The 27,232-nt window shown below is 36.3% G+C and overlaps 1 protein-coding gene across 34 annotated transcripts in view; it reads right to left on the bottom strand.

Moving 5' to 3' along the window:
• HDAC9 (histone deacetylase 9) overlaps nucleotides 1-27,232 on the bottom strand; it is a 1,028,404-nt gene that overhangs the window by 209,199 nt on the left and 791,973 nt on the right. For all 34 annotated transcript variants that reach the window (XM_021102482.1, XM_021102481.1, XM_021102484.1 and 31 more), the window contains one exon: nucleotides 11,458-11,565. In XM_021102482.1, coding sequence (XP_020958141.1) covers nucleotides 11,458-11,565 — 108 coding nt within the window. The remainder of the gene's footprint in view (nucleotides 1-11,457; nucleotides 11,566-27,232) is intronic.

Here is a 27,232-nt window from a genome sequence, read left to right as displayed (position 1 = left end):
AACAAACTAGTGGTTACCAGTGGAGAGATGGAAGGGAAGAGGGACAAGATGGGGTAGGGAATTTAGAGGTACAAACTATGTACAAAATAAATAAGCCACAAGAATACGTAGTACAACACAGAAACATAGTCAATATTTCATAATAGCTATAAATGAAATATAACCTCTAAAAATGTGAACCACTGTGTTGTACATCAGTAACACAGAATATTGTACATCAACTAAACTTCAATAAAAAGTTAATTTAAAAGTTAGCAACATGATTACCTTTTAGTGAGATAAGTCATCAATTACCAAATTGGGAATTAATAGCTCCTGCCCTTTAAAATTAATTAGTTTTTTTAACAGTGTAGAACTTTGAATTTTTAAACTAAAGAGAAATTATATTATTTGTATCTTAAAGAAAATAAACAAAAATTTAACATAAAAATAGGATAGTACTCAGCAGCAAAAGTTAATAAGCTAAATGACACATGTAGTATAATAGATGTATCTCAAAAGCATTATATTAAATGAAAGAAGTCACAGAGAAAATTCTACATACTATATACTACCACGTATATAAAATTACATAATAGTTAAAATTAGGTGACTATCAGAAAAATCAGATCAGTATTTGCCTGTTCTAGAAAGTGACTACCAAAGGGCATGAGTGAACTTTCTGGGGTGATTTTAATATTAGATAACTTGTGGTGGTATTCAGGTACAGATATTAACTAGAAGAAATAACACCCTTGAAAATCTGTGTGTTCTATGTAATGTACACTATATCTTGATTTAAAAATAAATTATATCTATTTTTGAAAAATCTCAAGTGATTACTAAATAGCTTAGAGCCATATACAGTGAGCATTTTCTTCATTTGGCTGTGCCCATGGCATGTGGAAGTTCCTGGACCAGGGATCAAAACTATGGCACAGCAGTGACCTGAGCCACTGCAGTGACAACATCAGACCCTTAACCTGCTGCACCACAAGGGAACTCTACAGTGAGAATACTATAGAAAGAATCTACTTTAAATTTTGAGTAACCGTTTGTGGTAGGAAGAAGTCCCCCATAAAATGTTTTAATCTCCTAATCCTAATTCTAATTTCCAGAATCTGTGAACATGCTCTTAAATGACAAAAGAGACCTTGCAGATGTGATTACCATCACAGAGATGGAAAAGGTACTTAGCATAATATAGGTGGTCTCATTCAAATTATACGCATTCTTCAAAGGTAAGAGAGAGCTGCAATGATGGGGAAAAGCGCACATAAATGCATCTTAAGAAGGTCTGTGCCCTCTAGCTGGCTCTGAGATGTAGAGGCTTTGTTAAAATAATAGAGAGAGGCCCCTAGAAGCTGAGAGCAGCCCTTAGCTGATGACTAGTCAGAAAATGGGGACTACATGGTCTCCTACAACCACATGGAAATGAATTCTACCACAATTTGATTTAGCTCAGGTTTCACTGGGCTAAAATCAAGATGTCAGCATGGCTGCAGTGAGATCTGAATAGTTCTTCTAAAATTTCTCAGAACTGAAAATAATAAATTAGTGTTGTCTTAAGCCAATACATTTGTGGTCATTTGTTACAGCAGCAATAGAAAACTCATACATCTATATATTGGGGTTGAATTAGGGACAGTATATAAAGGAAACAGCATTATTTCTCTCCCAGTACTAACCTTTCTTTACTTTATATCTAATATATTCCATAGCTTTTCCAATCATGTCAGCTCTAATAGTCTCACCTTTAAACATTAAAAAGTCCAGTTCAGTCTAGTTAAACACTTTACTGTCACATCTAAGTCAAAGTGTTTCTCCACTGACCTGCTTACCCATATAATCAGGGACCAGCAGTGGGTAAAAACCTAAGTGCACTGGGGGAGGATGCCATGTAATTTATAGTTGATATTTTTTTCCTTTCTTGCTCTACTGCCTTTGTGCTATGCTTACGGATCCTCCAGCTTCTGGAGAGTGAGAAAAATAAAAAAAGATAAAGACTTTGGATTAGCAGTGGAGATCTCTTTGGGTTCTTCAAATGACCTCTGTCATGGCAGATCCAAATGTTGTTCCTCTTTCAGTGGGAGAATTCACAAGTTCTTCAGACACTGTCAGTAGGCTACATGCTCAAAGCTCACTAATGTGGGCAATGCACTCACTGGCTGACCAAGTTCTCATCAGCTTTTTCAAATATTTCCAGTTATATTCTCCTGAGGGATTTTTTTTCTTTAAAGGTAGACCTCTTTGGTGAGATAATTCCAAGATGATTCAAATCTGGTCTCCATCCAAAGTGTCTACTGGCCCACAGAGGAAAAAAAAATCCTTGCTTTGCCAATAGTGTCAATTTCACTGGCAACTGTTCGTCCTCTCTCCTCAACCTGCCCACATGGCTGTTTCAGCCAGCTCTCCACTCTGCACACTCTAGGTGACAAACCTGGACATTCTTCTATCTTTACACAACTCCCTAACCCCTAATACATACATCAAGCTCTCTGGTGAACTCCTTCATTCCCCAACCTGGTAGTAGTCTAGAATGATTCTATAAATTTCTGTAACTCCATATGTATCAAGCTAAGGACTAAAAAACCATTCCTCCCTTCAGATAGAAACAATTTCCTTGGATACCTTCACCATCTCTTATAGATTTGTTGGGGGAAAGCAAAGAAGAGAACAGAGGAAAATAGCCAAAACACTTAAATTTCTTTTTAAGAATCTTTTATCAATCACATCTCTCTTACCTGATATATAAACTGGATTAAGCTGATTTGACTATCTTTTAATGAATCCATTGAAAAGGTATCTGTTATTCAAAACTAATATTCTTTGTCCTCAGCTTGGGATCTTGACCAAAATTGGAGTCAACACAACTGTTCCATTTCATACCTTATTTGATATACCATTTAAGGCTGGAAAACAGTATAAAATTTTAAGGAAGGCCTAATGACAAAATGTATTTGAAATGGCTATTTAACTTACTAAAAAAAAACTATTATTGGTAGTTAAAAATGTAATTGCCTTCCTTATTCTAAGCTATCATAAATATACTCTTAGTTTTCAAGGGCACCTACATATGCATAAATTGTATGCTAAATTGTGTGTGTGTGTGTGTGTGTGTGTGTGTGTGTGTGTGTGTGCGCGCGCGCATCTCATTATCTAGATTTTGATTCTCTCTCTAGCATCATTTCTTGCTAGCTTCTCTGCAGATAACTCCAGACATACAGGTCTTGTAGTTCCTTAAACATGTCAAGACTTATCTACTGCACCCTACAAGACAGATTCTGTATTTGCTTTTTCCTTTGTCTGGACTACTCTTTCCCCAATTCTCTATATGGTTCTTCCTGTACTTCGTTCAGCTCAAATCTCTCCTTATCCATCTGTAAGGCCTTCCCACAAGGTAATCTAACAGAGGTGGCACCCTCCCTCAGTCTTCTTCTAATTCTCTTTCATGCCTTATTCTTTCTCCAAAGAACAAATTTTCACCTAAAAATATGTTCTATACATATGTGTTTTATAAATGAGTAATTAATACTTGAAATCAACAAGGTTATTTTCAGTCTGATGGAGATGACTTATCACGAAGTATCATCACAGGGTTACATTAAAGTTTAGTTTTGCTAATAAATATTTGAAACAATTCTGAATAGTAAAATCCAGTATTAGATACATAGAAAGCAAGATACAAATATCAAAGTCGAAGGGAAGACATGAGAAGTAATCAGAGAGAAAAGACACAATATCTCTAAGAAATGACAATTAGGTTGGTAACTGCCATTTTACATGTCAAAACTGGAAAATCTGGACATGGAGAACAGACTTGTGGTTGCCAAGAGGGAGGGGGAGGGAGTTGGATGGATTGGGAATTTGGGGGCTAGTAGATGCAAACTATTATCTTTGGAATGGATAAGCGATGAGATCCTGCTGTATAGCACTGGGAACTGTATCTAGTCACTTATGATGGAGCATGATAATATGAGAAAAAACAATGTATACATAAACATCAAAACTGGAAGCCAGAAAAGCATGGATGATCTTCAGAGTGCCCAGACAAACTGTCAACTTTGACCCATGTACTTAATAGAACTATCTTTCAAGAATAGGGGCAAACAGATATCATAGATAAACAAAAAGTAAAAAAAAAAACCACTAAAGAAATATATGTTGGAAGAAGGAAAATAAGAAATGGAAGTTTCAGATACAAAGATAAACGGTGAATGAAGAAAATGGTAAATATGTCAGCAAGACTAAAGAAACACTGATAATAAACACAGTTTAAAAATGTCTCACTGGTGATATTATTTTCAAAAGAGAGATAAAGCTAAAGTACTACACCATAATATCATAAAATTAAGACAGGATAATTGCCTTTAAAACATTATAAAGCTTTTGTGTTGTGAGGAGAATCAGGAAAGGAATTAAGTTTAAGATTTATTACATAGGTTAAATTTTTAAATGATACTTAAACTGTGTATTTAAAAAAAAAATTAGCGGTAGCATAGAATAACATTTCAACTGAAAACAAAGCAAGGGGTAAGTAAAAGCAAGGGTGCACACAAAGAAAAAAAGCAATATGTGATGCAAAATATGATAGAAATACACTTATGTATATTATAATTCATAGTAAAAAATGACTTGAACTGAATCAGCTAAAATATATAGTTAGATTAGAAAGCAAAATGCAGCCTTAAGCTATTTATAAGACCTAGACCTAGTATAGAGCAAAGAGAAACTCTGCAAGTAAAGGGATGGTAAATAATGAACTAGGAAAATAAAAGGGGGGAAAAAGCTAATAATGCCATATTAATATCATACAAATATAACTGAGGACAGGAGGCTATACTTGAGATACGCATCAAATATTAATGAAAGGTTTAAGAAGGATCTAACAATCTTATTCTGTCCATATCTAATAACAGAGGTTCATAATAAGGTGACATTTTATACCCATTGGCAAACAATTATTTTATTTTTAACCATTTTTATTGTTTAGTTGAAATTGATCAGTATATATTTGAAATTTATAAATGCATAAAAATATATGTTTAAACATATATTTATTGTTATTTTTGAAGTGAATTTGATTTATATTAACTTCAGGTGTATAACATTGTGATTCAATATTTTATAGATTATACTCCATTTAAAGTTAGCATAAAATATTGCCTATAATCCCCATGTTGTGCATTATATCCTTGCATCTTATTTTATACCTAGGAGTTTGTACTTCTTAATTTCCTTCCCCTATCTTTCTCCTGCCCTCACTGTCCTATTTGTGTATGTGCACTAGTTTACTTTCTGTATCTGTGAGTTTATGTCTGTCATGTTAAATTTATTTTATTTTTTTAGATTACATATATAAGTGAAAACATACAGTATTTGTCTTCCTCTGACTTACTTTATTAATAAGCATGTTACTCTCCAAGTTCACCCATGTTGATGCAAAAAGCAAAATTTCATTCTTTTTTTTTTTTTTTTACAACTGAGTTATGTTCCATTGTATATATACACACCACATCTTTCTCTGTTCATCTGTTGATGGACATGTAGGTTATTTTCCTATCTAGGCTATTATAAATAATGCTGTTATGAACATAGGGGTCCATGTATCTTTTCAATTTGGTGTTTTTGCTTTTTAAAATATATATCCAAGAGTAGAGTTGCTGAGTCCTATGATAATTCTCCTTTTAATTTTTTGAGGAACCCCCAGCCCATTTCCCATAGTGGCTGTACCAATTTATACTCCAGCCAACAGTGTACAAGGGTTCCCTTCTCTCCACTTCCTCACATTTATTATTTGTTGTCATTCTAACAGATTTGAGGTGGTATATCACTGTAGATTCAATTTTAATTTCTCTGATGATATGTGATGAAAGCATCCTTTCACATAAGATTTGCAAACAGTTAAAAATATGAAAATACCAAATGTAGACAAAAGTGGAGAGCCCTAGAAATTTTTATGTGCAACTGATGGGGTTTGAAACTGGCACAATGACATAGGTACTTATTCTCTATGTATCATCTTTTTTTTAATTCCTCAATCCCTCCTTTACACTGCCCTTTTTAAAGTTAATTAGATAATTTCTAGTGTACCACTTTAATTTCCTTGTCATTTCTTTTAATATATTTTTGAGTTATTTTCTTGCCTGTTGCCCAGTGAATTATAATTAGTATCTTAACTTTTAAACAATTTAGTTCAGACACAAACCACATTTCAATAGTATCCAGAAATTCAGTTTTGCTCTTACATAGCTCCATTCCCAGTGCCCTCCTCTGTGCTGTGACTATCTTACAGACCACATTCTTATATATTTATTTATGGTTATTATTTTATGTAGATATCTTTTAAATCTGAGAGGAAAATAAGAGTTATAAACAACATACATAATTATACTATCATGTATATTTATTTATGCAGTGACTTTTACTGGTGTTCATTATTTCTTTATGTGAATTCATCTTCTTCTTTACATGTCTCAGAGTTTTGCCTTAAAAAACCACGCCTTTTAAGCCACATAAATATGGCAATTCTGGAAATCAGATTTTTACCCCTCCCTAGGGTTTACCATTGTTTTGTTTGCTTACTACTCTTCTAAACTAATTCCATAATGACTGTATTCTATGTTGAGTGTGGCACTTAAGTCTTTGCTTGGTTAATTTAGTGGTCACTTAATGACACAGAGGACAGAGATTTTCCTAAATGCCTGGGATCAAGAGTCTCCAGACTCTTTCAAGGGGCCCTGCCCATGTGTGTTGGACACATTTTCAATACTCAGCCAGAGAGCTGACAACTCTACCCTGGCCTTTACTTCCTGTTTGAGCAGGGCCTCAGTGTCAGCCTAAGATGAGAGCTTAGGGCCTTTCAGGTCTTCCCTGAGTGTGCACAGCCCTGAGTATGCACATTGCCCTATCATGAACATGGCCTCTAGATTCTCAGGAATCTGATAGGGCTTTTCATAGCCCTTATGCACATTTCAGTCCCCGGGTCTTCCCTGTAGCTTTTGGTCAGTTTACTGTTTTCTCTACTGTTGTCTTCCACCCCAGGCAGCCACGAGGTTAATCAATGACCTTTATTTTTTTTTTCAACAAATGCTTCTGGGGAAAAGGCTTTTCATGTAGGGTGTACTCTAAGCCAGGTCAAATAAAGACAACTTTGCAAGTGGGCTCTTGTACTGAAGCATCAGATAGGCCAAACAGTGAAAATTCTCTGGGAATGAGGCTTTGAAGAATCTCCAACCCCATTCTGCTCTGTCTGGAGACTGCCAAGTTATTGGTTTTCACTGGGAATGCAGGCTATTATTTGTTAAGGCTACTGTGGCAATGGAAAGGGTTATAGGAGAATAGGGTGAATTAAAACACCACAAAACTCACTGTTCCTACCAAGATTTAACCAGTTTTGTTTTGAATACATGCTTCCTGAGTTGTTACAAGCTTTTCGTTAATTTCCAGGGTTTTCAAAAAAGATAATTCTGATAAATTTTGCCAGTTTTGTCATTGATTTTATGGAGAGAAAAATTTTCAGAGATTTAAACTGGTATTTCTGCTGATGTCACTGTGGCAAAACAACTCTGGAATTTTACTTTGCATTGCTTATTGAAATTTATTATGTCTCTTTTCTGAAAGCTTATCATTTTACTCTTCGTTATACCATAGTGAAAGAATAGGCATGTTCAAGAGTGTTCACAGCAGCCCTGATCAAAAGAGTAAAAACTAGAAAGAGCTAAAATGTCCAACAGAAGAATGAGTAAACAAATTATGATGTACAAGGAAAGTGAATAAAGCACAGCTATATAAATTCCTATGGATAAATTCTCATAACATGATTTTAAGTTTCGGGAGAGAAATCTGAAAAATAACACATTCAATATGACTGCATTTTTATAAAGGTTTAAAACATATGGATAAAACTATTAAATAAAGGGAACAAACTAATTAAAAAATAAAACAGATTAGTGATTACTCCATGTTCAAAAGATAGGAATGAGCTAAGTACTGAGAGAATTTTAATAGTGTCAGCAAAGTACTATTTTTTAAGTTGGATGAAAGGCTCTTAGGTGTTTATCTCATTATTATACTTTTAAATTATTAATGTAACTTTTTTGTATGTATTAAATGTTTTATAGTAATAAAAAGGAGAGAATCTAGACTTTTTTTAAAAAAACTGTTACTAACCTTTTTTTCTTTTTTTATGTAGAGAAATTCCTTACAAAGTAGTGACACCATTTTTGAACCAGGTATTGAGCCATCTAAAACTTGAAAAAAATTGGTCATCTTGTAGAGATATTTCTGCTTCTAGATATACTTTCTTAATTGTCCTTTAGAACAGAGCACCACTTTGAGGTAAATATTCTTCCAATTATATCTTCCAAAACAACACACATTTCAGCAGGTTCAGATTATTTGTGTTCCTTAGTTCTAGAATCTGAAAAATGGCCAATTCAGATATTTGTAGATTTGAGAAATTTACACTTCTGTGGATTTTTTTTAAATGTTATTAATAACCTGGAAAACTTGAATGTCCCCATAATTTCTGCTGAACGCCACTGAGCATGTCCATCTGTGCCAAAAATAAACCCATTTACTGCTGTAGTTTACTGCTACACACAGTCAATATAAGCATCAACATGAGACCCACTCCCTGTGCCTAGATTATGCTTCTAATTCCTTCAGCCTATCAATATCCCCAGGGGAAGGAAGAACAGAATCTGCTAAAGAGTGGTCACAATCAACTTCAACATCAAGCAAAAATTCCAGGTAATCAAATCTGTCTTTGGCATTTTCCTTTTCGTACACGTCTCTTATATCCTAAATCCCCATCCCCTATGAGTTCAATGACTTCCTTCCAGCTGTATCCCACCTCTCAGTTCAGCACCCCATGCAGGCCAACCCAATCTGAAATAGAGCTCTTAATTTACCAAGCAAAATGAGTGCTGTTTTACAAAATGCAGTCTTTCAATATGTCAAAGTTGTTTCCTTAAGGTACAGATTTACTAGGAAAACAGGGTAGAACATGTGAGAACTAAATGCAGGTGCAGAAAACAAAAGACAAAACACCAAAGTTTTCTTTCTTCATGCCTCTTAACAGAATAATTTACCCGTGTCCTCAGATAAGCTTCCCTATTTTCTTCCTAGATCTGAATGAAGTGACTCGTAGCTGTCAGTGTTAATGCTCCTGGCCATCAGGGGTACCTGCCCTGTCATACTGAAATCTGGAACAGGTAGATACTGAATAACATTTTTGGTTAGCCAGAGATCATGGCCATATATCAAGTTCTTGGCTACCAGCAGTGGCATTCCCAAAGGCCTCCCGAAATTATTAGCAACCAAGGGATTTGGTCTCTTGGCCTGTTAGCACTACTGCATTTGTCATGGTCTTACATGTCTTGGACTTCAATTTTACCCTTACCTATAAGAGAAATAAACCAGCTGCAAAATCTGAAATAAGTTGAAATTAATTTTGGAATATCTACAATTTGATGTCACCCTGTTTATAATCGAGAGTCAAATCCACTTTTCATTTGCAAATAGCTCACAATGTCAAAACCATACATGACCTTCAACGTTTTCAATTCTACCCTGCTAATTTTGCAGAACAAGGATTTGAAGCCCAGAGAAGTTTAGTGATTTGCCACAAATGACACAGCATTTAAGTGGCAGAGCTGGGTCTTTTCCCCATTCTTTCCTTTTCTTTCTTAATGGACTGATTTCTCAATCAAGGGAAAGAAAAGCATTTGTATGAATCCTTATTCTTAACATAAATAGCCAGTGTTAGTACAGCTGGTGGTCAGCATGTCCACATCATATGTTGTTGACACTTTGTTTGCAATAGGCTATTTTAAATGACTACTTCCTAAAAAACAGAATTAGCTTTTTGTTCAACATTTTTTATACATATATTCAGCAATTCTGTACACCGTGAGGCTAATAACAATGATGAATTTTAGTGTAATATGTGGGCATTCTACTTGAAAACGTTTCTGATTAAGCATCAAAAAAAATCAAAACAATTAGAAATGCTACCATAACCATTTTTGTTTCTATCAAGTGGGTCTATGCCAGCATAATCTTTAAAAAATTATAATATTGTGGCCTGGCTGTTATCTGTCATTTGAATTCTTTTGAAAATAAGACTCTCAAATATTTTTGTTATAAAATGTCCATTTATTCTAGTGCTACAAGTAGCATACTCAAACAAGAACTATTCCTCACGTGCTACTGGGAAAGAGCCAAAACCTCTCCATAAGGCTGGTTCCTTTCTTCCTTTCAATAGCTCATTACCAAAGGTAAAGACTGAGTATTAAGCACCACGTTAATGGCCCCATAAATCGCCTGAGCTGAGCAATTAATATCCTAAAGCTGATTGTGTCTTTTCAACTTAACATGAGGCATATACATCTATCCATAAATATATAAACACAGTTCACCTTATCAAAATGCTGTTTCTCCAAGTCCAGACTTAAAGAATTAGAGCAAAGACTTCTGGGACAGACAATGATTGTAAAGTGCACATTTCTACCCTGCATTTTTAATCACAGTGAAACAGTCAGGTGTTATTGAATAAAAATTCGTTAGACATAAAGAAAATAATCCTAATTAGATTTTATTTTAGATTAACAAAACTCACTGTGCCTATATTGTTGGTTATGATATATTCCCCCTAAGACCCACAACTGCTAAAAATACCAAATCAATCACTGCCCAGATTTCGTTATGAAGTGTGTGAACGAGTGCATTAAAAAGCCATGTTAGCACCAACAAAGTTTATTGGGGCAACTGCATTCAAGACGCACATGGTATACCTTTAAATAGCACTGTTAAAATACCAAATAAAATGTCAACGTCTGTCAGGTCTCTGGCTTTTATAAATTGTTTAGACTGGGAAACGTTGGGGTTTGGACATTGTTCTTTTCACATGATGTAGAAAAGGAGATGGTAAAAAGAAAAGAACAATAAAGCGTAGTTCATTTTTGAAGTTCTTTCATGGAAAAACATACTCTGGATCATTACCCTTCTAATCAACAATTTCCTTCTTCCTCCCAATCCTTCCCTCTGATATTTACCTTTCTCCCCACCCCCAGTTCCCTCTCTCTGGGTGGTATTCTGAGCTTACACAGTACTCGGTAATCATATTTTTTATGTCGCTTCAAAAGAGAATCCCAGGAGGGCATGACAGATATGTATATCCTGGGTATTTTTAACCTGGACCATAGCTTTATTCACCATGTCTATGCTCTTCAAAATACCCCTGAGTGTCCTAACCACAGTTTCCCCAAGGAGAGGAAGGCCCTGTGAGCAGGATCAGCTACGACCTACCTACAGACTAGTTATTATCACACCTTAGTGGCCATCTCCCTGCCCTCTTCCCTCCGCCCCTTTCCTTTTATGACCATACCACACTCCCCACAATTCCCAAACAACAACATCTCTGTTTCAGCGTCTCCTCTGGATTTCCCACACTTAATGCAACCCAGACCTCACCTTCAGCTCTCCTGAGGCCACTTTGGAAGCCAGCTCGATGACACAGCCAACAGCCATGCGTGCAGCACCGGACGAGTGCAGCTCATTCCAAATGGTGTCACTGTCCACCTGAGCAAACAGTCAGCAGAGCCCGCAACAGAGAGAGGGAGAGAAGGAGAAGGAGTAGATGAAAGAGGGCAGGGGGAGGAGGGGCGTTGGGGAGCAGGGGAGAGAAAGAGAAAGCAAATTTGTGAGGAAGGGCTGGCACAGTAACAGCCTATGTACAATAACATTAGTCTTCCGTCTTGGCCAGCTGAAAAGGCCTTCTGGACACGGCTTTGCTTATACTTTTTCTCTGTACTGACTTCTCCAATGGAAACACATTCCTGCCATGCCTCACTGCCATTCCCTGTTTAGATTTCTCATTACAAACAGCATTACATAGGCCGGATCTGGCGTAGTTACAGTCTTTCAAGAAACCAGGCCCCAGTAGTAGATAGAGTAAAAGCTAAGAGCACTTAGCTATACATAAAAATCGGATTTGCAAGTGCTAGAGGGGGGGAAATTCAAATACCTCTCTGGCTGCAGGTTTCCAGGGAGCCAAAGAGAATTATTAGACAGGTAGCAGTAGCTGTGAGTAGAAAGGGGCAACCACAGTTCAGGTTCTCCAACTAAATGGAAAGAGTGTGCAGTCCTCTCACTTAAAACATTCACAACACTTAACTGTAATGAACAATTTGACTTTCAAAGGAGAAGCTTACAACTTCTTATATTTAGTGCATTTTGGCAGCTAGTCTTAGTGCAAACTGGTATTATTAAAATTAGGCCATTAAAATTCGTGGTTGCTTCCACACTAGAGAACATTATTATCAAAACGAAGCATGAACCAATATTTTGGACTTACTTTTATAAAATGCTATTTACTCTCTTTTTGTGCATACAATAAGAGAACATATACAACAAAGACAAGAAAAGTACAGTAGTGGCCATTTTAAATTGTCAAATATGTTACATCTTTTTAAGTACAAAGTATTTCATAATGTAAAAAATAACAGTAGCCAAGAGTAGAAGTCTCTAATTTTAGGACACACTAATTACTTGCAGCACTGACAAAAGCAATAAAAAATTTGTGACTGTGCAAATATCAAAACTTCTCAAATGGCTCAAAGAAGGGAAATCCCACTCAAAATACAGATTCTCTTTTAAAATGAAGAATTAAAGAGGCCTAATGACAGGGAACAAATAAATAATAATAACATACACATGCACTAAGTAGCTTCCTAAGCATTTTCACATGCTTTTTCTCATGAGAACCTTAACAATTTAAATCCCGTCAAGAATAAGGAGTATATACATAATACATGAGAATAAATAAATAGAATATTAAGATAATTTTGACAATAGCAAAAATGGTAGAGAGAAGATTCTATATCAAACTAAGTAAAATTACGGCTTTACCACACAAAGGCAAATGACAATGGGCAATCAATTAATTAACATCTATGTGCTTTGCTTCCCTTCCAATGAAACAACTTTTTCAAGTGCCATCTGTGTGTGATGTGGGGGAGGATTAAATGAATAAGTAACAGGCTACTGTTAGCTACTACTATCTTAACTGCTGTTACTCTCATTTTGTCCTGGCTAGCACATAGTTGAGGCCTATTAAGTGGTTACTGAATGAGCATACTGTGGCTTAGAGGGGCCACTCTGCTGTTCTGAAGACCCTCACAAAGACCTCCGATCCTGACAACACATGCTTTTCTACCATACTCCTGCTTAAGAACATTCAGCCCATGTCATCATCGATACCACCACGGTCAACACTATCAACTAAAAAGTAAAGGAATCATCAAATGAACACTGGGACCTAGTCATTTATCCTCTAATCGGAAAGTTTTATGTCTTATTGAACCATTTTAAGCAGTTATTTGAGCTTATAGATATAGATATATCCTAGAGGAAGATGGTTGTTCAAGCTTAAAAATTAAAACCAACACTTAGATTGTGATGGATATTTTTAAGCCTATTTTTAACCATTACATAGCTATAGGTGCCATAGAAATATCCATCAGATTTAAAATCACTGGGAAGGCCAGCAAACATAAAACAAATCAATAAATCCCCAAAGAGTTAATTGGTGACAGAACCACAGATAATTTCAAACCACTTTTTTTTTGGTGTTTCCTCTCAACATTTTATTATGAAAAATTTCAAACATACAGAAAAATTTAAATTATTATGGAGTGAACGCTCTTAAACAACCTAGATTCTAGACTTCACATTTCATTCTATTGCTTTATCACATGTTGATCTATTCATCCATCCTTCCCCCCATTCATCCATTGATTCATCTTTATTTAAAAAAATTTTTATTATAGTTGATTTACAATGTTCTGTCAATTTATGCTGCACAGCAAAGTGACCCAGTTATACATATATATATTCTTTTATCTCACATTATCCTCCATCATGTTCCATCACAACTGATTAGATACAGTTCCCTGTGCTACACAGCAGGATCTCATTGCTTATCCATTCTAAATCCAATAGTTTGCATCCACTAACCCAAAATTCTCAGTCCATCTTACTCCCTCTCCCCTTGGCAACCACAGGTCTGTTCTCTATGTCCATGAGTTTGTTTCTGTTTGGTAGATATATATATATATATAGTTTCTGCCATATATTAGATTTCAGATATAAGTGACATTGTATGGTATTTGTCTTTCTCTTTCTGACTGACTTCACTTAGTATGATAATCTCTAGTCCTATCCATGCTGCTGCAAATGGCATTATTTTGATATTTTTTATGGCTGAGTAGTATTCCATCATGTATATATACCACATCGTTTTAATCCATTCATCTACTGATGGATATTGAGGTTGTTTCCATGTCTTGGCTATTGTGAATAGTGCTGCTATGAACATAGGGGTGCATGTATCTTTTTCAATCAAAGTTTTGTCTGGACATATGCCCAGGAGTGGGATTGCTGGATTATATGTCTATAATATAGGAGCACCCGAATACATACAACAAATACTAACAGATATAAAAGGAGAAATTCATGGGAATACAATAATAGTAGGAGACTTAGACACCCCACTATCATCAATGGATAGATCCTCTAGGCAGAAAATCAATAAGGCAACAGAGATCCTAAATGACACAGTAGAAAAGTTAGACTTAGTTGACATTTTCAGGACATTACATTAAAAAAAAATCAGAATACACATTCTTTTCAAGTGCACATGGAATATTCTCAAGGATTGACCACAAACTGGGGCACAAAACTAACCTCAACAAATTTAAGAGTATAGAAATTATTTCAAGTATCTTCTCTGACCACAATGGCATGAAACTAGAATCAACCACAGGAAAATAAATGAGAAAAAATACTGTCTACATGAAGACTAAACAACATGCTACTAAAAAACCAATGGGTCAATGAGGAAATCAAAAGGGAAATTAAAAAATACTTCAAGACAAATGATAATGGAAACACAATTCAAAATGTATGGGATGCTGCATAATTTCTTCAAATATATTTTCTATCCGCTTTTCTTTTCTTATCCTTCTGGAATCCATATTATGTGTAGATTGTCCCATTTTATATTAATCCCAAAGATCTCTTATTTTGCTTTCATGTTTTTTTCATTTGGTTTTCTGTCTGCTGTCCTGATTCAGTGATTTCCATTATTCCATCTTCCAAGACACTAATTCATTCCTCTGCATTATTTATTCTGCTCTTCATTGCCTTTAACTCAGCTTGCATCTCTGCAAATGAATCTTCTATTTTTTTCTTGGCTCCTCCTTATATTTTCTAGTTTCCATCTAAAGAAAGAACTAGTTACTGTTCTTTCTTTAGAACAGTTACTTTCTAACTTTAGAACAGTTACTAGTTACTTTCTACTTACTGTTCATATCCATTTCTTAATTTCTTCATAATTGCTCTTAATTCCTTCACTATTTTCGCTATCTTCTTTTGAACTTGGTGTCTATTAGATTGAAAAGGTCTGTTTCATTGTTTGCTCCTTCAGGTGAATACTGTTCTTTAAAGTGGGAATGGTTCCTGAGCTTCTTCATTTTGCTTATATTTTTCTTATTCTATGAGTTTAGAGAAACCAACTACTATAGTCTTGGATGGCTATTTATACATGAGAGTTCCCCTTGGGTATTTTGTGAGAGCTTATTATTTATTTTTAGCATGAGGGTTGCTTTTGATTTGGATCTCGCTGTCTCTTTCCTCAGTGTGTACAGGCTGTTAACCCCTTGATAGGGTGCTGCATGTGCTTCCAGGGAGATGGAGGCAGTGGGCAGGGCTAGTAGCCAGTGCCTGGTTGCTGAGCCCTTGTCAGTGGCAAGAACCTGCAGGGAAGTGGCTCAGGCTGCTCCTAGTTGCAAGGCCCTGGGAAGTGGCAGCAACCCTTAAGCAACTGTAGGTGGTGCCCAGAGCATTTGGCAGTGGTAGCAGCAGAGTATGTGTGTTCCCAGGGAAGTGAGAGCAACAGGAGCTGGTGCTCAGTAGCAGTGCCCTCTTCTGTGCCGATTTCTGAGGTGACTGGGGCCACAGGTGGTGCCTGTTCACAGATCCGTAGTGGTGCTGGACCATGCACACCTCTGGAGTCTGAGATAACTGCAGTGATTTGCCCCTGTCCCCTATCCCACGGAAGAGGTGCTCCATCACACTTAGCCTACACAGGAGGTGCCCAGCTGCCCCTTACTCCATGCGAAAGATTCCCAGCTACCTGCAGCCCATGCAACAGGTGCTCTGCTGACCATAGGCCATGCAAGAGGTGCCTCACCATCCAGAGCCTGAGCCAGAGGTGCCCCACCTTCTGAGAGTTCACACACATGGAGAGAAAGATATTCCCGTGGTTATGTGTCCTCCTCCTCTCACCCTCCCCAACAATGGTGCCTTGTTTCTCCTTTGGCCTAGAATTCTCCCACTTCCCTTGGCTGCAGAATTCCATTTTCCAGTCCATGGTGCACTACTCCCTGGCCGCTCAGGCTGACTCCACATAGCCTAGATCTCTCCCTGGAACTGACCTCAGCAGCCTCAGTCTCAGCACCCTGCCCCTGCCCCAGCATCTCAGGATTCAGTGTCCAGGGGAAGTGGTACTAACAGTCTATGTAGCTTGCTCTCTTCTTTGTGCCCCTCAGTCCAGCTATTGCACTTTTCTCAAGGCTTTGAGGTCCCTGTGTCTCAGCAGATCTCCCTATCAGTTTGGTGACAGGATATGGGGTTCCTTTCCTTTTTCACTGCTCCCTCTCAAGAGTGCTAGTCTCATCCTGATTCCTTTCTCTTTCTCACTCTTGGTTTTTTTCCCTTTTGCTCTACCCAGTTATGTGGAGGGTTTCTTGCCTTTTTTGGAGGTTTAAGGTCTTCTACCAGCATTCAGCAGATGTTCTGTGTGAATCATTCTAGATGTAGATGGGTTTTTTGGATGTGTTTGTGGGATAAGGTGAGCACCATGTCTTACTCCTCCATCATTTGATCCTGCCCAAAATGTTTTTTTTAACAGTAATAGAAAATTCCTTCCAAAAAGTTATAAATACTGTACTTGATTAGAAAAATATTACAACAGCTGAGAACAATGTCTCTTTAACCATAATAGAAAAGGGCATTAGACAGAGCTAGAAATAACTCTAACATATACCTGTGTTGGTGTCATTAATTTTGATGCATAAGCCTCTACTGATCGAGATAATAATTTAAAAATTTAGCTAATATTTATTGGATACCTACTATGTACTGGAGACTAAGAATTATAATATAGGGGTTACTTTTATACTAAGGATATGGTTACTGACTGAAAGAGTGCTGGGCACATAGATACTCAATGTATGCTTGAAGTTTTGACAATATCCAAAGTTTAGGCTTATCCCTAAACAGGTTCTATTTAGGAATCTATTGGATTTATCATTCATTTATTTGCTTGTTTTTTAACATAAAGAACATTTCTATAAATACCACTTCAACTTATGTTTTATGTACATTTACTTTATAATGAAGTGTAAATATGATAAATTTTGTAGATATAATCTATCCATAAATGAGTAGTTGTATTCAATTCTAAATGTATAAACATATTTGTCTTCGCTTGAGCTGCCACAACAAAATACATAGACTGGATGGCTTAAACAACAGAAATTTATTTCACATAGATGTGGAGGCTAGAAATCCAAGATGAAAGTGCCAGCCAATTTAATTTCTGGTTCAATTCTCTTTCCAGCTTTCAGATGGTTATCTTCTCACTATGTCCTGACCTGGCCTTTCCTTTGTGAGTGCACAAGAAGAAAAACAGACCTCTCTCTTCCTCTTCTTACAAGGCCACCAACCCTCTTAAATCAGAATCCCTGATTTAACTTTAATTACTTCCTAAAACCCCAACAAATTCAACCACATCAAGGGTTAGGGCTTCAACATAAGAATTTTAGGGGAACACAATTCAGTCCCTAACAAGGTTTTATCCCAAAAGCTTGTTTATAAGTCAATTTATAAGCATATTTCCTCAGGATGTTATGCGCTGAATGGTGTTTCAGGGCCACTAGCTTCCAAAATTAGCCACCAAAAGCTATCCACATGTACTTGGCACTCTACACACACAGACACACACACATATATATATACACACACACATATATATAAAATTTCAATGGTAAAAATGAAAAAAAGGATGCAAGACTCATGAACTCTCCCTACCATAATCCCCATCGCTAGAACAGACTCCTAAATACACTTCCTGCTGCTATTCTCAATGACAAAACATATTTCTTCTCTATGTCCCTTTTATCAGTTTTAGAGATTGCCAAAAACCTTTCCCTATGTTTGTGATAGTGTCAAGAAAGTAATCTTTATATGACAGCCATGATTTCAACTTTGCAAGACTTCCAGACAGTAGAAAAAAACTCTAGGTAAGAGAGGATGGTTGACTCCATCAATTGATAGTGTTTCCTGACATGGAATGGGATACTAAGTGGCTGGAAAGGAAAGTAAAAGAACAAGACTATTCACAGTAATCAAGTCATGGAAACAACTTAATGTCTATCAGGAGATGAATGGATTAAGAAGATGTGGTATGTATATTCAATGAAATACTATTCAGCCATAAAAAGGACAAAATAATGCCATTTGCAGAAATGTGGATGCAACTAGAGTCTCATACTAAATGAAGTAAGTCAGAAAGAGAAAGACTGATACCATATGATTTCACTTATATTTAGAATCTAAAATATAGCACAAATGATCCTATCTACAGAACAGAAACAGATGATGGACATGGAGAGCAGACTTGTGGTTGTCAGGGGGGAGGAAGTGAGAAGGACAGGGAGTTTGGGGTTGGTAGATGCAAACTATTACATATAGGATGAATAAGCAGTGGGGTCCTACTGCACAGCACAGGAAACTATGTCTAATCTCTTGGGGTAGAACATCGTAGAAGATAGTATGAAAAAATTATATATATATATATATATATAAATAACTGGGTCACTATGCTCTACAGCAGAAATTGATATGACACTGTAAATAAACTATACTCTCATTAAGAAAAAGAGCAAGAAGAATTCATCTCAGGTGAATGTACATAAACAGGATTAGGGAACTGAGCTGGCAAAATATTAATGGTGGAAGTAGAGACCAGAAGGGCTTAGAGCTGTAATAAGACAGGTACTCTAGCATTTGGAAGTTGAGGGTAGAGATATTAGGAGAGTTGGGCAGAGCTAGTTCTGGGACTGTAAAATAATGTAAAGTGGAATAGATGAGGCCAAGAAAGAGGAAAGAAATGGGAGTGGAACAGAAGGCAATCCTGTAGACCACAATAACTGGTTAATAAGATCTTGCTAAAATTGTTGAGACATTCGAGGCAAATTCTTAAAGTCAGAACTACTATAATTTTTAAAAAATCAATGTGCTTTCATCTTTTTTTTTCCATATACCACATTTACTTCCCCTTGGTCTGCCCACGAATTCATTCTTCTGGCTGATGTGTGCGCGGTCATGCACGTGTGCATGTAAACACACATGTACACACACATACACACACATTGCTACGGAGCAGTGGTACGTGAGCTGAAGGGAAGATCAGGATTGACATAAAAGAAATGTAAAAAAAATTGACATTCAAAATGTGATTTTCCATCAATACACATAAAAATCCAAATTTTGTGGTGAAGGAGGATTTTTTTCCGAAGTTTCTTTACATATCAAGAACTAAGCTTAGCAGTCTCAGATTGCAGTCATATGTTAAGAGTCAGCATCAAGACAATTCTATCACTGCCTCTCTGAATGATGGTTCAGAGAAGAGTCTCTTTCTACCTATGACACCCAGGCACAGGGCTTGCAAGCCTGGGCTATAGATAGGATATGATGACAGGAGGAAAATGCCAAAAGTCAAAAGCCATCTTTTATGGTCATAAGATACTGAAGAAAAGGAAACTGAAGAGGTATGACAGAAGCAGAGGAAGCAAAGAATGATAAATGAGAAAATCTCAGAGAAAGGACAATGTGGTTAGGTAAACTGACAAAGTAATAAGCAAGTCTTTGCTCTCATTTATACTTGGGACTTTTGCAGTCATGTCAACACTCAACTCTGGGTACTACACTAAAAAGTCTATGGAATACTATAAAAAGTAAATGGAAGTTCAGACTGTGGCACTCCTAAGTGCTCTTAGATCCTGTGTTGTACAGATGGAAGCCACAAGTTTCCACAATCCTCCAAGGGTATGCCCCTAATATGGAGTAACTATGGCTAGGGTCAGATCCACAGCAGAAGCACAGAAAAATTCCAGCACAGAGAGAGCCAAGGTGAAGCTGTTAGAACCTGCGAACCCCACCAAGCTCCATTATGCTATAAAATCAGAAACCAGGAGAAATTCAGCTGCTGACCTCAGTTATAAATGCTGGGAAATCAGGAACAATCAGATGGACTGGAGAGTTTACCATGGAAACATAAATAGCCAGAGGACAGTGAGTATCCAAGGGCTCCATCAGGTCTCTCTCTCTCCCTCATATACCCAAATGCCATTATGAGAAAGGAAGCTGAGATACAGAGCAATTATCTAAAGAGACTGCATCTAATAATAACTTGATCTTAAACAGACAGAACTTTAAAACAAAAGGAAGCTTCAAACAAAGAGACTGATACATTATTATTAGCTGTGGAGAAGGATAGGGTAATTAGGAGAAGAAAAGAGTCTATCACATATACCAGTAAGCAGAGGCAATTTTGTGTCACATTTTAAAGGTCAGGTATTTACTCTGTTGGATGACAGAGAAAAGAGTCTAGCCAGGATCCTGGGCAGAAGTCCCCAAGGATGTGCTGCATATATGGCTGGTGGTATATAACGGTATTTTAGAATTAATGCTGCAATATTCAAGTTACATACCCCCTCAGAATTCACCTGGAATGTACACCAAGCTTTGCTTATCTACTACTCTAAAAAAACTGTATGCTTTCAACTTTCAAATATTTCTGACAATGTAATTAATGTACAAAACACAAAGGCAGCTTTCATAAGTCTGCTAACTGTTCCACAGAGGTCTTATTTTACTGCCAGAATTAAACTCTATCAATCTGGAAATAGTCCCCCCGAAGTTCAATCACTTTCTAAGTATGGAGGAGGGTGTGGACTTAACCTGTGTCCAAAATTGGGCTTCAGAAGGGTTAGGGAAAGCTGGCCCATATGATGTTTTTCTGTGCAATGAATTGAGATGTGGTGAGAGAGGGTAGATATATGCTTTGGGGTAGAGAATTATACAAGCTTGGCACATAAAGAAGATTGAATTAATAGAGGAGGAGGCACAATTCTTAAGACAGTACAAACTGTGGCCTTGAGATCCTCGTAGCCCCGATTCCCAGAGACTCACATCTATTTACGGGTAGAAAGGAGTAAAGTTATAGAGAAAACTGTAAGGCAAAATACTGTAAATTCTGAAAAAAAGAAACCGAAGTAAAACACTTTGATATCAATTTGAAAAATTATAATGTTAAAAGAGGGAAAGATGCGCAACCTCTGCTTCATTGTGGACCTCAAAAAATCTACAGCAACTTGCAATGTGAAAACCTCAGAATAATTAGCAGAGGCCAATAGATGTAACTGATTATAAAAAAGAAAAAACAGGGTATGGGGGGGGGCCAGCAATTCGGAAGCATAGGACAGTTATTCATATTAGTCATTATCTGAGGCTCCTCACATCATTAGGAAAGTGTTCTCACTACAGAGACATGGAGGAACTGTAGTAGGAGGGACAGTGAGGGCCAAAAAAGCACTATCTACACATCTATTATCTATTTGTAAAAACTTAGCCACTAGATAATACTCTCCATATCTAAAAGAAGAAAATCATGTTGCAATCTTTTGTATTAGTAGTATAAAAAAAATGAGGGATAATAAGGACTGCTGAATCAAACATGATTTATGGAGCAGAAACAGTAGAAATGTGATCTCATTCACTTGAAGTCACAGCAGAATGCAATTCGGGAAATATACAGAGAAAGCATTAGAAAATTCTTATGAACATTCCAGGTTTTCAGTTTTATTATGATTATTTACTCTCCTACTCTAAAAGTTCTAGTCTTTATTATTTATAAATCAGAATTACAATATTAATAGTAGTTGTCATCTCATAAAGTACTTATGAAGATCCAGCCACTGTGCAAAGCTCTTTGCTTATATTAACTCATACAATTCTTAAAAAAAACCACTGATATAAATGTTATTATTAAGCAATTTTATATATGAAATTCAGAGAGGTTACTCAGCTAGCAATTAGTAGAGCTGGAATGAGAAGCTAGGAAAAAAGAGCATGAGTTATTAACCCACTTTCATTTCTATCCTAGTAAAATAAAAATCCAAAAACTAAATAAATAAAATGATTTTAAAAGACATCGTATTTGTAGAATCAAAGATTTTCCTAATTAAATAAATCAGCTAAGACCTACATGACTTGTTTTATGTTTGAAGGTACTGAACGTCTATCATGTAAAGTTGCTAAAACATTCAAGAAATTCAAATAGTCCAAGTTTTATCTGGAATAGTTGGATTTTTCCTGAGTGTAACAGTTTTCTTGCCATTATTCTAAAGCAGTGGTCCCAGTGGGGGCCATTTGGTGGTTTCTGGAGACATTTTTGGTTGTCAAGACTGAGAGGGCAGGTGACCTGCTGGCGTCTGTAGGGTAGACATCAGGAATTCTGCTAAACATCTTGTAGCACAACAGGATAGTACAACAAAGAATAAACTGGCAAAAATATCAATAAGGCCAAGGTTGATAAACCCTGCCCTACAAACATTGAGAACCTTAGAAGTAACAGAGTTGTTTTCTTCATATTGGCTTCTAGAAATCTCAGAGCCAAATCTGTGGTCCTTCTCTAATAGAAGCAGTAGATACTATAGCATACACGTTGAATGCTAACCTTATTTTTGGCTCACTGTATTTTCACTTTTGAATGATTAGCACACCTACTTTACAACACACACATACATACATACAGTTCATGTTTGTTTGTTTTAAAAGCTGTTTCATTCTTTTATGGAATATGGCAAGAATAAAAGGAATAAGGAGAAAGGAAGAAGGAGAAGCAAAATGAGGAGGCAGAGACAATGCCCAGAGACAAGGAAGGAGAGGTGAGAGAGGAAACAAGGAAGAAAACTCTATTTTCATTATTACTTTTTAATGTGATGACTTTGTCTTTTGCTTTTTTATTTGGAATACAACCAAGAATAATTTTTATCAATGTTATTCTTTTCCTGAATGTATCCAAATAATTCTGTCCACTGAATAGAATCAACACTAATATAAACTTATTTTTAAGGACTGTTCTGCTCTTTTCAGTTTCTTAGGTTTCACAAACGTTAGCGACAGAGCCAGGAAAAACCTTTCAGAGTTCTTCCCATTCTTTCCAATTTCAACTTATCTTTCCTCAATATATCATGAAAGAGACTGCAATTTCTTTCAATGATTTAAAAAAAATAGATAATTAGACAAATGCCAATTTAGACAAAATGGCAAAATGAAAGATAAATGGACATCATATGATTACTGGCATCTATACCAAAAAGAAAAAAAGAAACTGGAGATCTCCACTTGTTAAAAGCCAGATCCTTAGGGAATGGTTGTTCATGATGATGCTGGGTTTGTCCATGCACATATGGCAGGCTAGGAGTACATGGATAGCCTGAGGCCTTTGAGAGGCCATGATTCATTCTGTTGAAAAAACATATGTAAGTACTGTTTCTGAGTATATCCATCCTTCCAAATGTTCACTTCTTTTGGAATGGATTCTGAGCATCTCAGAGCTGGGTAGAACATTTTCAAAAACCAATGTCTTCAGTTTCTTTATTTCACTATTAATTAAGAACATGAATTAAAATGACCTAAAATCCTCGGTCAGGATTTTGCAAGAAATAAAGATGTTCCCTGAATGCCCCGCCGTCTTCAGAAGTCTGTGCTACCACAAAGCTTTTGGGTAAGCGCCTAATGGCCTTCTGTTTTCTTCCTTTTTTAAACTGTTTACGAAGAGAGTGGCCACATAAAAATGGACAGAAAAATAAAGTGACACACAGTGGACAAAATAATCACAGTCCAAATCAGTGAACTGTCAATTGATAGATCTGTCACTGCATAATATACACTGTTACATAACTTATGGTTTTAAAAATAGCAATAATAACAGTAATCTCCATAAAATACTTCCTCAGATCTGCAGCAGGTATAATTTAAATGTTAACTAGGATGTAAAGATTATTCTTGGTGTTAAAGGGATTGATGACCAAGTAAAGTCCATGAAGAGGAACCAAATACCAAAAAATGAACCTGGAGAAACTTATATACAGAAGTGATTCATTGTGGGAATAAAGCAGTAGCTTTATGCTCTAATGATTCCAGGGGCCAGAGTGGTCATGTAGACATAATATAAGATAAATAGGGAAGGGTGGGGAGAGCTAGGCACAGTTTTTCAATCTTAAATATTGATCAGAATTCACTTTAAAAAAATTTCACAGCCAGGCCAAAAGAAACCTATTCATGCGCTGAATTTGGTTCCTGGGAAGCATAACTTATGCTATCCACAGTGACTTAGGTTTTATATAGTTTGAAAATTCTAAAGAAGAAAAGACAGTAATGTATCTCCAAGGTACTAGATAGGTTGATTCTTTGTGTAAAATGATCACCACCCAACTCAAGGATATTTCTTAGGGTGGGGCGCTTGGAGAGTGTAACTACACCATGTGTGTTTATAAAGGATTCTCATCTCTGCTTGAGAATAAGACTAGAACAAGGATGCTCAGGTTAACAGTTCAGTAAGTGTTAAAAATATTCCCTGCACTACAAAGAGTTTTATGGCACTACTAAATTTTGTCATTTGAGTAAATGTATAGTGGTGATGTAATACATATACGATATAAACCATACGATCATCTTGATAGATGCGGAAAAAGCATTTGACAAAATCCAACATCCATTCATGATAAAAACTCTTACCAAAATGAGGATAAAGGGAACATATAAAAACCATTTATGACAAAACCACAGCCAATATGATACTCAACAGAGAAAAGCTGAAAGCCCTCTTACTAAAATCTGGAACAAGACAAGGATGCCCACTCTTACTACTTTTATTCAACATAGTAATGGAAGTCCTAGCCATAGCAATAAGATAAGAAAAAGAAATAAAGGACAACCAAATTGAAGGGAAGAGGTAAAATTGTCACTCTATGCAGATGATATGATACTATATCTAGAAAATCCTAAGGCCTCCAAAGAGAAACTTCTTGATCTTATAAATGAATTCAACAAAGTACAAGGATAATATTCAGAAATCAGTTGCATTTCTGTATACTAACAATGAAATATCAGAAAGGGAATGTTAAAAAAAAATACCATTTAAAATCACACCAACAAGAAAACCCCCAGCAAAAAACAGGAAAAAACCTGACCAAGGAAGTGAAAGACTTATATGCTGAGATCTATAAACATTAATCAAGGAAATTAAAGAGGATTCAAAGAGATGGAGATATCCCATGCTCCTGGATTGGAAGAATTAATATTATTAAAATGGCTGTATTATACAAAGCAATCTACAGATTTAATGTGATCTCTATTAAATTATCCATGACATTTTTCACAAAACTAGAACAAATAATCCAAAAACTTATATGGAACCATGAAAGATCCAGAATTGCCAAAGCAATATTGAGGGAAAAGAAGATAAAGCAGGAGGCGTAACTCTCCCAGACTTCAGACAATACTACAAAACTACAGTAATAAAGACAGTGTGGCACTTGCACAAAAACAGACATATGGCAGTTCCATTATGGCTTACTGGGTTAATAACCTAACATAGTGTCTATGAGGATGGGGCTTAGATCCCTGGCCTTGCTCAGTGGGTTAGGTATCCAGCGTTGCCACAAGCTGAGGCATAGGTCTCAGATGTGGCTCAGATCCAGTGCTGCTGTGGTGTAGGCCTGCAGCAATAGCTCTTTTTACACCTAGCCTGGGAACTTCCATATGCTGCAGGTGCAACCATAAAAAGAAAAAAAAAAAAAAAGCAGACATATGGATCAACACAATAAAATAGGGTACCCAGAAATAAACCCACACATCTATAGTCAATTAATCTTCAACAAAGGAGGCAAGAATATAAAATGGGGAAAAGACAGTCTCTTCAGCAAGTGGTGCTGGGAAAATGGGACAGCTGCATGTAAATCAACGAAATTAGAACATACCCTTATATCATGCAAAAAAAAATAAACTCAAAATGTCTTAAAGACTTAAACATTAGACATGACACCATAAAACTCCTAAAATAGAATATAGGCAAAACATTCTCTGTCCTAAATCATACACTGTTTTATTAGGTAAGGCCTCCCAAGCAAAAGAAATAAAAACAAAAATAAACAAATGGGACCTAATCATATGTGCACCCCTATGTTCACAGCAGCACTATCTACAATAGTCAAGACATGAAAACAACATAAATGCCCATCGATAGATGAATGGATAAAGAAGATGTGGTACATATACACAATGGAATACTGCTCAGCCATTTTAAAAAATGCCATTTGAAGCAACACGGATGCTTATAGAGACTGTCCTACTAAGTAAGTCAGAAAGAGAAAGACAAACCCCAAATGATACCACTTATATATCAAATCTATAATATGGCACAAATGAATCCACAATTCACTTATATATCAAATCTATAATATGGCACAAATGAATCCACAATTCAAAAATAGACTCATACACCTAGAAAACAGACTTCTATTTGCCAACGGGGAGGATGGAGGGAGTGAAATGGACTGGCAGCTTGGGTTAGGAGATGTAAACTATTACATTTAGAATGGATAAAAAACTAGGTCTTAGTGTATAGTGCAGGGAACTATATTTAATCTCCTGAGATAGACTGTGACATAAAAGAATACAGAAAAAAGAATGTGTGTGTGTGTGCGCATATGTACATGTGTATATATATTACTGAGTTACTTTGCTGTACATCACACACACTGGCACAACAATGTAAATCAACTATCCTTTAATTTGAAAAATGATAAAAAAATAAATCATCCCAAAACAGAATGAGTACCAATAATTTTCTAAATATTACAACAATAGTTTCTACCTAGAGGCTTCCATAATGCCAGGATTTGGAGAAATTATCAGACACTCTAATAAGCTTTTTAAAAGAAATTCCAATAAACCAATATTTGGGCAAGATCTCTGCTACCTTATCCCATTCTTTTGGGTGGTACCTTTGGCTTAAGACATCATCGATATTTAATGCAACAATACCTTATTT

Source organism: Sus scrofa, chromosome 9 (genome assembly GCF_000003025.6).
Source record: "Sus scrofa isolate TJ Tabasco breed Duroc chromosome 9, Sscrofa11.1, whole genome shotgun sequence".
Lineage (NCBI taxonomy): Eukaryota > Metazoa > Chordata > Mammalia > Artiodactyla > Suidae > Sus > Sus scrofa.
The sequence above is the reverse complement of the archived record's forward strand: the minus strand, read 5'-3'. Positions and strand labels throughout refer to the sequence as shown.